This window comes from Polyodon spathula, chromosome 9 (genome assembly GCF_017654505.1).
Source record: "Polyodon spathula isolate WHYD16114869_AA chromosome 9, ASM1765450v1, whole genome shotgun sequence".
In the NCBI taxonomy this organism is placed as follows: Eukaryota; Metazoa; Chordata; class Actinopteri; order Acipenseriformes; family Polyodontidae; genus Polyodon; species Polyodon spathula.
The window spans coordinates 31311524-31327900 of record NC_054542.1 but is presented as its reverse complement, the minus strand read 5'-3'; the positions used below and the strand labels follow the sequence as shown (position 1 = coordinate 31327900).

The window sequence follows — 16377 nt, the reverse complement described above, 5'->3', positions numbered from 1 at the left end:
CCATTCTATTGGGACATAAATTGTATTGAGAAGTTCTCTCGGATTACACATAAACATAAGTGAGGCAATTCAATTTACCATTGTTTAATTGTGTAACAGAACCTTGATTAGTGAAGATTACTGCCTGGTAGGTAAGAGCTATCGTACAAACAGGTCAACTAAGAAGGTAATGCTAAACTGTACTTTTATTGTTATTGGTTATGCTATTTTAAAGCTGGGCTGTGTGGTAACATCCTGCAACGGAGCTTGGCCGATGAAAGTTCTGAAGTTTCTAATACAGAATACGTGTCCAGGAATCTACTTATTTAACAAATGAACCAGTTAGAGATCTAACCAGTGGTTAGAAGGGAGAAAACTGCTGGAAAGTGTGGATTTGTGATGTCTTTTAGCAAACATTTAAAAATTGTGGAAAAACAGTCTTGAATATAGTAATTAGTATTTAAAAAGATTAATAATAGTTTTAGTAAAGGCAATATTACAGCCTGTAATGAGGATGAAATACATTTGCATTAGCTGTTTTAATTGTTGTGCTGAACATTGCCACATTTCGTTTCTGCCATTAGGCTGGATTATTTCAACTGTGAAAATTCACTCCCACATCCCCTTTTTAAATGTCTATAGTGTTAATCTTAATTAGACTTATTTTCCAGAGAATGTTTTTCATGTATTATTTACACACACATCTGTCTAACTATCTATCTATCTGTTGCCAAGTATTCACCCCCCTTGGACATTTTCCCAGTTTGTGTTACAACCTGAAATCTTGATGCATTTAAATAGGATTATTTTCCCCCTTTGACTTACACAACTTACTCAACACTTTCAATGTGTGAAAAAAAATAGGAGGGTGAAAATATAAATCAATTAAAAATAAAAACCTGAAAAGATAAGTATTCACCCCCTTTGCTATGACACTCCTAAATAAGCTCAGGTGCAACCAATTGCCTTCAGAATTCACACAATAAGTTAAATGGAGTCCATCTGTGTGCAATAAAAGTGGTTCACATGATTTCAGATTAAATACACCTGTCTTGGGTAGTGCATTCAAAGCAAAGATACTACCATGAAGACCAAGGAGCTTTCAAAACAACTCCGGGATAAAGTTGTGGAAAGGCACAGACCAGGGGATGGGGTATAAAAAGATTTCAAAGGCACTGAATATCCCTTGGAGCACAGTCAAGTTGAACATTAAGAAGTGGAAAGTATACGGCACCACCCAGAATCTTCTTAGAGCAGGCTGTCCTCCCAAACTGAGCAGCTGGGTAAAAAGGACATTGGTCAGAGAAGCCACCAAGAGGCCAATGACAACTCTGAAAGACCTACAGAGTTCCATGGCTGAGATGGGAGAAACTGTCCATGCGTCAACAATAGCTGAGGTACTCCACAAATCTAGCCTGTATGGACGAGTGGCAAGAAGGAAGCCATTTCTGAAAAAAAGCCCATGTAAAATTGGAATTTGCAAAAAGGCATGTGGGACTGGGAAGCTTGTCAGGGTAGAGGGCAAAATGGATGGAGCTAAATACAGGCAAATTCTTGAGGAAAACCTGCTTCAGTCTGCAAAAGACCTAAGAGTGGGATGGAGATTCACCTTTCTGCAGAACAATAATCCCAAGCACACAGCCAAAGCAACACTGGAGTGGCTTAAAAACAAGAAAGTCAATGTCCTAGAGTGGCCCAGTCAAAGCCGTACTTGAATCCAATTGAGAATCTGTGGCAAGACTTGAAGATTGCCGTCCACCAACGACCACCAAAAAAAACTTACCCCAAAAGACTCATAGCTGTAATTGCCGCCAACGGTGGTTCTACCGAGTATCGACTCAGGAGGGTGAATACTTATCTAACCAAGACATTTCATTTTTTATTTATTTTTCATTAACTATTGTTTCACAACAAAAATTCTCTTCCGTCTTCAAAGTGTGAGTATGTTGTGTAAATCAAAGGAAAAAAAAATCCCATTTAAATGCATCAAGATTTCAGGTTGGGGGGGTGAATACTTCTTTAGGCACTGTGTGTATACAATATATATATATAATATATATATATATATATATATATATATATATATATATATATATATATATATATAAAAAACAAGCTGGGTTAAACAAATAAATTGTTCAGAGGATGAACAGTAATGTGTATTCCAAACAGTTTTGAGATATTCAATCTTTTATTTCAAGGTCTTTAGAAAAAAAATCTAAATTTCCACAATTTTACAATAATCCTTTTTTATGACTTCAGTTTCCCATAGATAGATTTTCATATACTATGTAGGTTTTAAAATATAAAATGTGGGATACAGCACCTGCCCAGTTTCATTGCGATAAGTGGAAAAAAAAAAAAAAAAAAAAAAAACGTTTATGTTGTATATTCCTTAACTATGGAACAGTGACAAACAGGTTTTCCACTTATTCTTGCAAGCACACTGTGATTACGTCTTTTAATGTTGCAACAACCATATATATCGGAACAACGACAACAAAAGCAAAACTCCACAATCACGTGATCACAGCAAAGTTTATCAGAATATTTAAAATGTGAGATAATGTACGTTATCTGTATAGCTTTTTTTTAGTAATCAATAATAGCCTATATTATTTAACTACAAATTATCCAATACAGCTCACACGCAGAAACTACTAATATGCAGTAGGCTACGATTGAAAAAAAAAAAAAAAAAAAAAAAACATTGTATATAATTATATATATAATATCTATATATATATATATATATATATATATATATATATATATATAATTTATGCTATTTTTGAAAGAAAAATAAAAACAGCACTAAATATAGCCACATAATCAATGTTAATGTTTTGAAAGGTAAAAACAGGTTTCTCAGTTGGATAGAAACAATAACACTATGGCAAAAATCTAGTTTCCATGCGTTGCTAGGGAGTACGTCATCCTATAACGCTGACTCTGCATCTACCTTTTCACAACCAAAGATAAAGAATATTATAATATTATATATGCTGACAACAACTTCCACAAAGCGTAAGCATGTGCATGACTTTTCCTGCCTCACCTGCAGGGAGACTCGAGGATCTCTATTTCTTTCGCAGCCCCGCATCCCACCGCTCCCTGCTCACTGCTCCTCCCACCACCACGCTGCGCTATAAGGAATTCCTGGTGAGAAAATATATATATGAATGACAGAGCATATGCTCTGCACATGGGTGTGTGTGTGTGTGAGTCTGGAAGCTTACATGGTAATGGCATTGTATGAGTGTGTAAACGTGGGTGTGGTGGTTGGTTAATTGTTTTTTTTGATTGTGTAAGTGACTGGGTAAAAATGTGGCCATGTGGGGATTAAATAATTAATTGTCAATCAGCCCTGGCCACATGGTATAAAAGGGAGACACAGAGTGTTTTTGGCGAATGTGTAGGAGATGAGTTGAAGCCTAAGTATGAGACGCATGTGTGGCATGTTTGCTCTCCAAAGAAACACTACTTGTTCAGTAACACATTCATATTATGAAGTTGATAAATCATACAAGAAACAAAAGCCAACGTTTTAATGAATAATAAGTTACACAATGTCCACAATATCTTGTTGTGTGGGCCAGTGGAAGTCGTCCTTAAATGAGTTGACACCTTAATTTACACACTCAGTCATGCCGCCGAGTATGCTCTCCAACACTGTCAAACGTGAACCAGCTAATCATTGTTACACCCAGTAACCGCATCCATCTCTCTGACTGGACAGTTCATTATTATTGGTTATTATTACATTATTAATAATACTTTTATACACAAGCATCAGTGGGATTTCTCATGTAAGTTTTTGTTCCAATGTTCCTTGTTCCAAAGGTCTGCCTGACAATAGGAATGAAAGAACAGAGGTAGTGATTTGGACTCTAGGCAGGCTGCAGGTTTCCTTGGCAAAGCCTGAAAAGGTTTGTGAGCATGCCAGCTACTGTGACTGATAGGGAGGCTAATGCTGTAATATTCCATTGGTCCCAGCACTTGCACCATAAAAAGAGATACATAATAACATTCAGCAGACTGAAAAAACTCCAACAGCAGCAGACCTGTTATTTCTAAATAAACCGAATGTGCCCCCTCCAGGCATGACATGCTTGGAACTCCCATTTCCACAATCTAGAAAAGTATAGTACGATGGCGGTACGATGACATCAAAATTCTAGGATTAGAATGTTCCATTGCCAAAAGTCTTTGTAAAATTAGCCACTGTCAAAATCGCAGTGTCTCACAATCGTGCTGTTTTACACTACAATAGAATTCATTAATATACTTTTTATCCATAGTGTAGACCAGTGTTTCTCACATTGAGTGTATATTTCCTTTCACAAAGAATACAAAATAAGAATACAATACTATGTTTTGGTTTATTTCTTGAATACTGTTGTGCAGTAGAAAAGAGGATAGCATTCAGTTATTGATAGGACGTTTATATAGATGAAGTATTATACACTATTACAAAAAACAGTGTTTTCATTATATCTGTTACAGTTGCCCTTTTGCTTGGCAAACTGTCCGAGTTTACCTCTCTGTGAAAGGCATGGCCTAAAATAGCTTCTCCTTACTGCACAAGTCCTAGTGACTACCAAGTTCACAGTTATGATTGGCTGATCAGTCTGCTGTTGTATTGCAAATGTGCAGTGGGTTATTCCTTCTACTGCATTGTCATTTTCCACTTTTATACTACTCACAAAATGCTACATTTCAGGTTTAATGTTAATCTTTGAGTGCATTTTGCATTGTTAAACATCAATATCATCTAATTCAGACTGTCGTAAATATATAAAAAAATGTATGAAAGCAATTACTGTACATGTTTTCCTAATGCAAAAGGAAGTGGTTTAAACCCAATCTTTTATGCATTTATCAAGATGAGGATGAGAATTGCATCCACAGAAAACAGCAATGGAAAATTCTACTTATAATCCAGAAACTGTTTTTCTTTCCTCTGCAAGAACAGCAACTAATTGCAAAAGACAACTCCCTTCACAGTAGTTATCCAATAAACTGCTTAATTGGGTTTGATTGAATGCAAGTCAATGACAGACCAGTGGCAGGTGACTGCTACAAGCACTTATAATGAGCACACAAGCTGGTGGGTGGAACAAATGCACCTTTGAATCTCGACAAGGTAATACAAATTGGACTTCTGCAGTCTGAAAAACTGTCATTGTCCTGTCTGTACATGAGAATGTCCTATATAAAGCACTTACTCTTGCAACAAGTCTTGTCATGAGATCATCGTTGACCTGATGCTCAACAATGCTGTGCCTCCCTTACATCAACATGAATTTCAAAATACATTATTTAATTCATCCTGCCCACACTCTTTCAGATATGACCCTACACCGATTACATTAAGGTTTGTCAATTTAAAGTTAAACATTTCTGCTATTTTCATGCAAGAACTCCTAGGTCATTATTATCAATTATAAATATTTCATAAATAAATACAAAATGTTGCTTTAAAGTATTACTATTATCACTCTTAAAATATCCAGTATTTAGCCCGATACATTTTCAGACATCCTCACAACAAAATTAGATACCTGTTTAAATGCATGCTTAGTTGATCCATTTCTCTAAAAGACAACAGCTGAAACAATAGTGCTGGCATGAAAAAAAAAAAAAAAACATATAGTAGTTTATCAGATGCAACTGAAAACTGTAACACATTTACTAACATATTATTTAAAGCTGGTATACATTATTATTTGGAATTAGTTCGGATTTGACACATTTTGGATAAACAAAAAAACACACAATGTACAGACTACAGTACATTTCTGTAATGATCTGATTGACATACTGTATAGTATAGGACAACTATAACGAAAAACACAAAAACCAAAAAGACGCAATAACTTAGAATGACAAAAAGGAACAGTGACATGGAAAAATAATAAGTATGGTCCACACAAAATAACAACGTTTGGTAAGTAAATCAGTCTAGGCTTTTTTAAGGTTATCTATTCCTGTTTATTTCCATAGCCCACGTGCTGTTTGCCCCTAACAAAGATGGCACATTAACGTAAAGGAAGAATACAAACAGGCTTTAATATATGGAGGGCATTGATATCCATATACCAAAATGGCACCCAACCTGGAATCCAGAATTTCTTTTAATACATTTAAAATAAATAGCAGGCAAACATTGGATAGTTTAAACCTTTTTAATCCTGAGTCTTAATTATTAATATATACATTATTTCCAGTGTTTCTTCTTGTGCATCTGCACACAGTAAATCAATCCTTATTTACCAAGTTTCACAGCAATAAACAATGGCAGGGTTCCTTAGATGCGCCTGCAATCACTCATCTCATAATCGCATACCATAGGCTTCATTATTTTGGTCTACACACAGTATAAAGGTTCTTCGTTTTGGCTATTTGCTGAAAATAGTACCTATTATTTAGGACCGTCTGCATACACGTAGCAAGTAATCTGTGATTTAGAAAGACAGCCTTCTTACAATCGACTCCTGTCTGTGTAAAGAAGATACAAAGCTGAACACGTAATAGCCATTAGCAAGGACACCAAACCCATCAACATCTTCTGAAACCACAGACACTCATCAATCTGTTCTTCACATCGTTTATTGCTTGCCAACAGCCTGATGATCTGGAAGCACAAAAACAAAACATAGAAACTAATTTTATTGAAGTTATCAAACTGTTTGTTTAGGCATATTAAAGTAATGTAAACCTAAACTGATGTGCATCACACTGTGGTTAGAAGTGTTCTAAACAAGGGCTGGATGGAATAAATACATTTTGGGCAGGCCATGGAAAAAGAAAAAATCTATTATGGTAGTACTTTCGGGTTGTGTGTGTGTGTGTGTTTCCATGCAATTTTCTTTTAGACAGAAAAATTCTCCTTCCAAATGCAAATAACCTAATTAATATTAAAATACAGGAGGGTATACTTAAAAGTTTATACCTGACTTCCAATTTGGCCTCAAGCAACTACAGATATCGTACTACAGGTTTCTTAAACCGGGTTTCCACAAAGTTGTAAGTTTGTGTTAAACACCACAAGTGCTTCAACACACACAAAAAAAATGAGGATTGTGTTACATAAATAAAGTAATAAAAAATAAAAAAAACATACCATAAGAAAACATTGTATACTATCCTTGTATTATTTGCTAAACATTTGACTGCATATTTATTATAAATTTATTATACATGAACTGTAGCTTCAGCAATTCTGATCGAATGAAGCTAAAATACCAGCATTTAGTATTTAGCAATTAATAATAATAATACATGAATCCAAATTCCACAGCAAGGCTTTTTTTTGTAACAATCTGTGTAACCAACAGTTTTTTTTTTGTCAACGTTTTTCGTACTTTTAAAAACAAATCTTGCTCTGTTAATTGGCTATCAATCGGATATCAAGCCTGATATTGGCAGCCCACAGCAATAACACAGCTATGCTAATTTAACACATATTATGGTACAAACGTCACTTTTTCCCCCCTTGGTAAAGTACCTATGATAGATGCTGCTTAAGGCTAGCGTATAATGAATTGCATCTTATTGCTAAGGGACGGAACAATCTAGGCTAAAGCAATCAGCTCTCTGATGACCACGAGGATCATAATAATAAGTGTAAAAGGCTTCATTACTTATTTATGTATTTATTTATTGCAAAGGGTATTTCAGTATTTATTATAAAGTTGTTTATAAAATAACTTCTCTATAAAGCAGTTTTTATGAGTCACTGCCTAAGTCTCGTAAGCATAATGTATGATTTCTGGACAGTTTTCCATGCAAAAAAAAATGTTTCTGGTCAAATATACAGCTTTTTAGCGTGAGGAAGCAATTTACCCTCCCTTTGAAGTCGCCCAATGTTTTAGACCCACACTTCCTACGACATATGGAATGTGCATGTGCGTTTGTGTGCTATGTCACATACATAATGACTGTGGAGAGAGAGAGTGATGACTTTCAAGCTGCCTGGAAACCCAGCCATTGTTGTATATACATTTTATTGAGAACCATTTCACTTTCCATTGCTTGACATTTATACAGGAATTTCTCTACCTCGGTTTTTCGATTACCTTACCTACATTTAATTAGGTGCTGTAAATGAAGATTTGTGCTTAAAGCATACTTTCAATTTGTGATACTATTAGGCATTTAGATTAACTATTTAGGTAATTTACTGGAATGCAATAACAATTAAAGAATCTGCAAGGAGTCACCTACCTTTGAATGCAGGTCTTCCTGGTTGTTTTTGATGTTGCTGTGTAGAGGGTTTTCATCCAGTAACAAACTCATAGGTTTACTGCTTTCAGTAACATGACATCTTAGCCTGATTGCGTAAAGAACAAAAAATAAAAAAATAAAACAACACGACGTAATTGAAATGTGCCAGTATACATTTCATCTATAACCAAGGAGTAACACTAAAGAAACATCTTAACATTTCCAAAAATTTTTTTTTTTTTTTTCAATTTTGCTTAATTTGAGATTTTGTTGTACTGACAAACATCACGCATCTTAGATTTACAGAAAATTGACAAAGGTGTGGTTACAAAATACTTTAATGATGCCTACATATAAAAAGTACTAACAAATTAGTTTATCTGCATATGTAACAGTGCATAGGGGAAGAATGTATAAAGAATGCAAGAATGACAGATTAGTACTTTATAAAGTTTCATTTTACACCTAAATAAATATATATATATATATATATATATATATATATATATATATATATATATATATATATATGCACAACAAAGTTTAAATAACGACACACAAAGTTTAAAAAAAACATTTTAAAAAGTTTGAAAACAACTGTAGCACTAGCAATGTATTTATTTTAATACTTTCAGAGAATGAGTGTATTTTGTTTTGACTAGAATACAGATCAAGTAAAAGAAGAGAACACTTCATCCTCAAAGAAGGCACACTCTAGAATGAACAGGGAAACTCTTGGCAAACAAAGGGAATTCTCTTACTGGTTTCTATGTTGATGGCTGTCACTGTGGATTACTTAAACAGAGCAAAAAAATAGAACTGTTGATTTAAATATATAGATAATGTATTCCACAACCATAACCTACTCAAATAATACAGCATGATCAGGCCATAGTTTAACTTTTTCATTGCCTTTACTTGTTCATAATGCCACTATAACAGGAATCTTGGCATTCATCCTTGGTGTGGTTATTAAACAAATCTACGAGGATCTCTATTGCCACAACTACCAGCAGCTGAGGAAATACAAGTTTTGCTAATACAGTATGCTTAAACGCATAGGGCATTTACTATTTGTTGCTCAAGCATTTTAATTTACCTTTGAATTATGGGACAAATGAAGAGCAACAAATATTGAATGTTAACTCAAGTTTTTGATGCAGTTGTGCTGCTTCTTACTCCAGAATGGAGCTATTCAATCAGATTTCCAGATATAGGACGACACCACCTGAAAACCTCACTACATTAGAAAAAGGGTCAAAAACTTCTATATAGCCCTTCATTTTAAATTTCTTTAGACTGTTCCTCTGTTGAAACATGTTTTTTCAATTGAATCTAACCTAAATATGTTAGACTCCAACACACCATAGTCTACTATTTTGCTGCTACAAAACTTACCTATGTTCCATGACTTTGGTTTTTGGTACTTCCTTCCAAAACTGGGGCAGATCAAGAGTGCCAGCTCCTGTACTTTGGTCCATTTCAGCTGCCATTACCAGGAACCGGTCCTGAGGAGAAGCTTCAAATCCTGAAAATATAAGCGATCCATTGATCTACTTGTTTCTTCAAGTAGAGTTCTTCTTGCTTTACACTGGAAGTCAGAATATCATGCCATATAATGTCAAGATGGGCATTTGTTTTGGTAATTGGGAATGGAAAGAAAACAGCTAAAGCCAGATTTACCCCCTTTCTGGCAAAGTAAGTCTTGTTTTCAGTTGTAATATTTTGTTATACTTTTTCCAACACTTCAGTGTGACCTGATGAACTAAAGCTACTGCGAGATGAATGCTTTACTTTAGGGGGCATCTGAAATATGTTGCAGTGCTCCATTTATAAACTTCATTGGGATCAGTGCCACTCCTTGCTATGAAATGAAGGGTAAGGAAGAGAAAAGGTCAAGAACACCTCAAAAGAAAAACACTTAACATTTTACTTATATAAATAAAATACTGTACTCATCCAGGGCTTACAACATGCCCTACTTTAAACACTCAATGTGTCCCAAGTCATGAGTTGCTTTAAAAAGAAACAAAAAACGGTCCATTCCGACACTAAAATTAACTATTATTTGTGTGTTTGAGAAATACACGTACCTCCATGAAGGGACACAATAATGTCTAAGGAAGTACCCGGCTCAAAGCTGCTGTTACTGGGCTTCACTCTGTATTTCTCCGGGGCTGTTGTCCTCACCTGAGCAATATAATTTTTTTTATATATTATATATATATATATATATATATATATATATATATATATATATATATATACACACACACATATATATACATATACACACACACACACATATATATACATATATACACACACCTATATATACCTATTATATATATAACCTTGTACTTGGCTTGATTCATGCGTCCTTCACAAAGACAAATCTGCCAGATTCTAGCCTTGCTGAAGCACCCCCAGATGAGTCCAATTTTCAGCTTTGCCCAACACCTGGTCGTCCAATGGTTAGACGGAGATCTGGAGAGGCCTACAAGCCACAGTGTCTCGCACCCACTGTGAAATGTGGTGGAGGATCGTGATGATCTGGGGGTGCTTCAGCAAGGATGGAATCGGGCAGCTTTGGCATGAATCAAGCCAAGTACAAGGTTGTCCTGGAAGAAAACTTGCTTCCTTCTGCTCTGACAATGTTCCCCAACTCTGAGGATTGGTTTTTCCAGCAGGACAATGCTCCATGCCACACAGCCAGGTCAATCAAGGTGTGGATGGAGGACCACCAGATCAAGACCCTGTCATGGCCAGCCCAATCTCCAGACCTGAACCCCATTGAAAACCTCTGGAATGTGATCAAGAGGAAGATGGATGGTCACAAGCCATCAAACAAAGCCGAGCTGCTTGAATTTTTGCGCCAGGAGTGGCATAAAGTCACCCAACATCAATGTGAAAGACTGGTGGAGAGCATGCCAAGATGCATGAAAGCTGCGCTTGAAAATCAGGGTTATTCCACCAAATATTGATTTCTGAACTCTTCCTAAGTTAAAACATTAGTATTGTGTTGTTTAAAAATGAATCTGAACTTATTTTCTTTGCATTATTCGAGGTCTGACAACACTGCATCTTTTTTGTTATTTTGACCAGTTGTCATTTTCTGCAAATAAATGCTCTAAATGACAATATTTTTATTTTGGAATTTGGGAGAAATGTTGTCAGTAGTTTATAGAATAAAACAAAAATGTTCATTTTACCCAAACACATACCTATAAATAGTAAAACCAGAGAAACTGATGATTTTGCAGTGGTCTCAATTTTTTCCAGAGCTGTATATATATTCATAAAAACCTGTTTACAGTTACTTTATATATAAATATGCTTTTTGCGCCAGTATAAGGTTTTCTGCATTACTTATTTATTTATTTTAAAAATATTAAAACTGCGTGTTTCATAACTAGAACTAGTCTCAAAGTGAAGGGCTCCTACATATACCTAAGCTGTTGTTGTCAACTTCTGAAAAAATAGCAGTTTATTTATTTCACTATATTCCCTGAAACTACTGACACATCATGATGGATTTACCTTAAAGGCAACTAGATTTTTGGTCACATTGTTAAGAACTATCAGGCTTTTCCTTTCACAGTCCTTTATTCCAAAATGAAGTTCTTCTGCAGGGCTGCAAGAAAAATGAATTTTTCATTTTTTATTTTATAAGTTTTTGTGGTGCGTTTACATATGCATCATATACCCAAATAGCATTAAAATATGGATTACAAAATGTTCTGTCAGTAATTGCCTGCCTGTCTCCCCAAACAAGCACAGTTTAAATTGAAAAGAGAACAAATATGAATTGCTTTGACAAAATTGGAAGGCAAGGACAATTATTACAATTTTACCCAAAGCAAATTACAGTTTCTTCTAGCAGAACATTTTTGTATATCATTTTCATTTTAAGATGGGGTACTATTGCTTAGCTTATATAACAAGTAATCAGTCATTTTATTTATATTGCATTTTGTTTTAAAATGCAGAAAAGACTGAAATGCGTTTTAAATTTGACTTGAGTTCAGGCTCAATTATGACGACAAGCCATTAATCTCTCAGCTGGATTTTCAAATTATTTCAGAACATGTACAGTTAACTATGTACAATTCGTTAATCAATAATTTCCCTTTTGCCTTTCTCTACACAGTTTTCCCCTAATAAAGAAATTAAGTAGTTTATGAATATCCTACTGTATATAAAAAAGTGGAATCTAAAACACTAGTTTCCTATAACATATTATAGGATATTATAGTTAAACGCTTAGATTGAAGAGTGACATGTGGAACCACATGACCAAAATAGATTGCGTTGTTACTCAAAAAATGGTCCATAATTGAGTAGTCAAGTGTCCCCTTGCTCCATCCCATTTCTCTTGATAAATAATTTCTAGTAAGTCCAAAAAAAACACATGACTCCAGTATTCACCTTTATGGTGGAAAATCTTTTCCCTTTGTCTGTGACTGTTTCAACCCTTGGGGCAACAGTTTTCCCGCCTATAAGCCCCTACTTACGGGTTTGGCATACCTTATATGAAGTAGTGGTCCTTTGAATACTGTTACATGTTTCTTGGCTGTTTTTGTTCTGCTTGTGCTATCTACTTTGTCGCATTCATCTACTTTTAGGCTTTCTTCTAGAAAGTTTACCTGTACATAAGAAAACAATAGTGTTAATACAATTTGCTGGCATTCTTAAAAATGTACGTATGCAAAAATGGTCATATTCTACCGTGTCTAACCCATTCCATCTTACAAGGTAACCTGTTTTCTATCAGCTATTCATAACAACATAAATTTAAAAAATAAATAAATAAATAAATAAATCCGAAATACAATGGCATTAATATTCCTACATAGCCTCACAATAGCCCAATAGCAGATAAATATGTTGGTCATGGAAAGGCAGAAAGGTACCTTGCGCTGCAGAAAAGCAATTATGGCATAACCCAGTAGTTGAAATGAGGAATTATTTAACTTTCTTTTTTACTTTCATTAAGTGGCAAGAACTCACAGCTAAAGCCACCTTTGCTTTTCAACTGGGAAATTACATTACATAACAAAATTACATATCTGCCCAAGGTCTGTTTTGGTTTAAATGCTTGCAATTATTCTGAACACTACTTAATGAATTTATTGGGATGAATATTCTGCCGGGATTTATATTTTACAGGTAGGCAAACTTTTGACCTGGTTTCCTGGGTAACCATTGTATTTCGACTGCACCTGTATTTTGAGCAGATGTATAGGATAAAGGTGGCCAGTATAGCTATCATCTGTTGTGCATAGCCTGGTTTCTTTTTACAATTTACTACATAGTTAGGGATGAAGTCCACAACAAACACACTAATTTATTACTATTACAATGCATGTTGTATATATTATTAAACAATGTGAATTCAGAGCAATATTCCACAGTGTAGTCAAGCAGAAGAATTCCACTAAATTCATGCATTTCAATATTGTGAAGTAGGTAGAAACCCATGGATTAGTCGGGTATTCCATGACTTTGGCCTGTACGTTTCCCCATGACCTTTGTACATTATGCCCTTTCACCTCCATGACTTACTTAATGTGCTCCAGGTTAAAAGATACAGCAACGCTGTAACTAGGATTGTACTTTTATCACTGTAATTTAATGCCTATTCAGAATGTGGCTGACTCTTTCAGAAGTCTAGTTGCTTCTGTGAATTGAGTAGACCACATAACAAAAGCCACTTCAAGCCATTAAGGTTAGTTGCCTTCACAGAGAATGACACATTGTCAAGCATCAGCAGCTAGTATCAGCAATTTTTGACTTTGCTTAAAATAGAAAAAAAATAAATAAAATCCAAACCATCCCCTGGCGGCACAGTGCAAGGGGAATGGAACCTAGAACGATTTACAAACATGAAGTAAAATTAACACATTGTTAAATGAGACTGAAAGGGGAAGTTGTAAATAGGATGTATGTAACGTTAAAGGTTTCTGCGATACGGTGGGAGGTTAAACAAATGGGCCACAAAATGGCTACATTTTATTGGACAAGAACCATAATCAAAGATGGAGGGAACCACAGAACCTTGCTGCATGCCACATCAAGACAACATCTCAGCGCTAGTTGTCTAATCATGAAGACAAAAGAACATTCAAAAGCATTGTTTTTCACTTTGACATTATGGACTTTTTTTGTGTTGATCAGTGGCAAAAACTCCTAATTAAATCAATTTTAATTCCATGTTGTAACACAATAAAATGTGGAAAAGTCCAAGGGGGGTGAATACTTTTGAAAGCCACTATAAGCTCCCCACATGGGATACAGTAGTATCAGGAACCTTGACAACTCTACTAGAAAACAAATTCAATAAAAAAATTCAGGAGAAAAACAAATATTAAAAAAGGCACATTTCATGGCAGTTCCAGTGTCAAGTAACACAGACCTGCTTTAGACTGACATAGATTTGTCTCCTGCCGTTTGGTTATACACAAGACGACATTTCTAGTTCTATCTGACTGGCTTGCAATTCTCATAATTCACTAAACACTAACTAATATATCAGTGGAGGTTATACAAACGTAGTACTTCATATAGAAAGTGGTGTAGAATATAGTCCAGATGCCCCTTGAAAATCACAGTGGTGAACTCAGCCAACACTACGCTTATGAAAATTGTAAATATACACGTCGTCCAATCCATGAAGTCAAATTCAGTTTGTGACAGCATTATAAAAAGCACTAAATGGAAATACAACAGTTCTACATCTTCACACTAGTCTTTCTTTTCCAGTTTTAGACATTGCTTGCAAATAATATAGCAAAAGAATAGGATAGGATGTTAAATAGTTCTTCTTGATGCATCTGATGCATATTAGGATCTATTATAACTAGGGGTTCACATAACTGTTACGCAGGTACGCATGAGAAACCAATTTAAAAAAAAAAAAAAATTAAAAAAGCAGATTTCTATGTTGTTTTTTATAAGAAGTATCATCCATAGATTTAACAGGAAAGCATTTTTCATAAAGGCAGCAAAGGTCCTCATGCTTACAAGGTCAAACAGATTATCTGGCTGTGAGCCATACCTGCTTAACCTCTGGATTTTCCCCAGAGACTCTGGGTTTTCCATTCAGTCTCAGGGTCTCTGGGCTCTGCTAACAGGTAACAGAGTCCCCATATTTCATTTAAGAATGAAGGGTTCCAACTTAACTACAGTCTCTCCCTCTAGCGCTATCACTGGCTGCTTTAAGTTTTTATGAGAGTGATAGGTGGAACCACTCCAGTTCATATCATCAATAATTTTATTTTAATGGGAACTTGAAACAACCAGTGATAGCAGTGGTTTCTGTTAAGCCGTCCATTCAGAGAAGAGGGATGCAGTTATGGGGAGTGAGCACAAATGAGGTGTTGATGTTTAAAAGCTATTACGTTTAAATGCGAGTTTAAAACATATACATATTATTAAACAATTTTACTTAAAACATTACATACCCCCCTCAGTTATATCCTTATATAAATATGGTTGTGCCATCAAGCTAACTTGTTCCACAACACTTAGTGTTTAACTTTGGCAAGTACCAAACCATTTCTGCTGGTACTCACTTGAGAACCTAATGATAAATGTTACGTGAATCCCTGATAACAGGTTACCAGTTGGTATGGGAGGGATAATGAAAATGAGTACCCTCATGCGGGCTTTTTCATCCTGAAGTCTGAAGTGTGACGTACTTACTGGATGCAACCTACCTACGTATTAGGAGGTTTGAAATAGGAAATGGGAATGTATCTACCAAGATAATGCAGAAAAAGGCTAAAATTGTGATAAAGCACAAAAGTAGTTAACAATTTAGTTTGCCCTTGCATGAACTACACTCATGACAGAAACCCTAAAATACAGTCTCTGTTTAGAGCACAGCTGTCAAAGAAAAGTGTCCCCACTCTCAGGAGGTAGGTGGAGTGCTCAGACCTCTCTGCACTGACAAAGTGCATTCAGCTAAATAGGTTACCTTTTTAGACTTCTGGATTTGTTCTTCATTCTGACTGGAGTCTAGGGTGTCCTTGCTTTCTGACTCTGCGTCTTCTTTACTTTCCGTTTCGTCTTCACTAACAATAGGTCCATTTTCACATATGGGAGTTTGAAAATCATCGTCTGGCAGAGGAGGGTAGCTATACTTAAAGGTATCCTATACAGCGAAGA

At 35.3% G+C, this 16377-nt stretch overlaps 1 protein-coding gene across 3 annotated transcripts in view; it reads right to left on the bottom strand.

The window, feature by feature from the left end:
* Nucleotides 1-5577: 5577 nt before the first annotated feature.
* Nucleotides 5578-16377, bottom strand: part of LOC121320661 (motile sperm domain-containing protein 2-like) — a 29356-nt gene continuing 18556 nt past the window's right edge. For 2 of the 3 annotated variants that reach the window (XM_041259202.1, XM_041259203.1), the window contains 7 exons: nucleotides 16187-16363; nucleotides 12736-12854; nucleotides 11749-11842; nucleotides 10302-10398; nucleotides 9607-9736; nucleotides 8209-8314; nucleotides 5578-6616 (listed from right to left, as the gene is read on the bottom strand). In XM_041259202.1, coding sequence (XP_041115136.1) covers nucleotides 6464-6616; nucleotides 8209-8314; nucleotides 9607-9736; nucleotides 10302-10398; nucleotides 11749-11842; nucleotides 12736-12854; nucleotides 16187-16363 — 876 coding nt within the window. In that variant the 3' untranslated portion in view covers nucleotides 5578-6463. Of the gene's footprint in view, nucleotides 6617-8208; nucleotides 8315-8969; nucleotides 9004-9606; nucleotides 9737-10301; nucleotides 10399-11748; nucleotides 11843-12735; nucleotides 12855-16186; nucleotides 16364-16377 lie in introns of those variants that run through there. The other variant, XM_041259204.1, reaches the window with a different exon arrangement.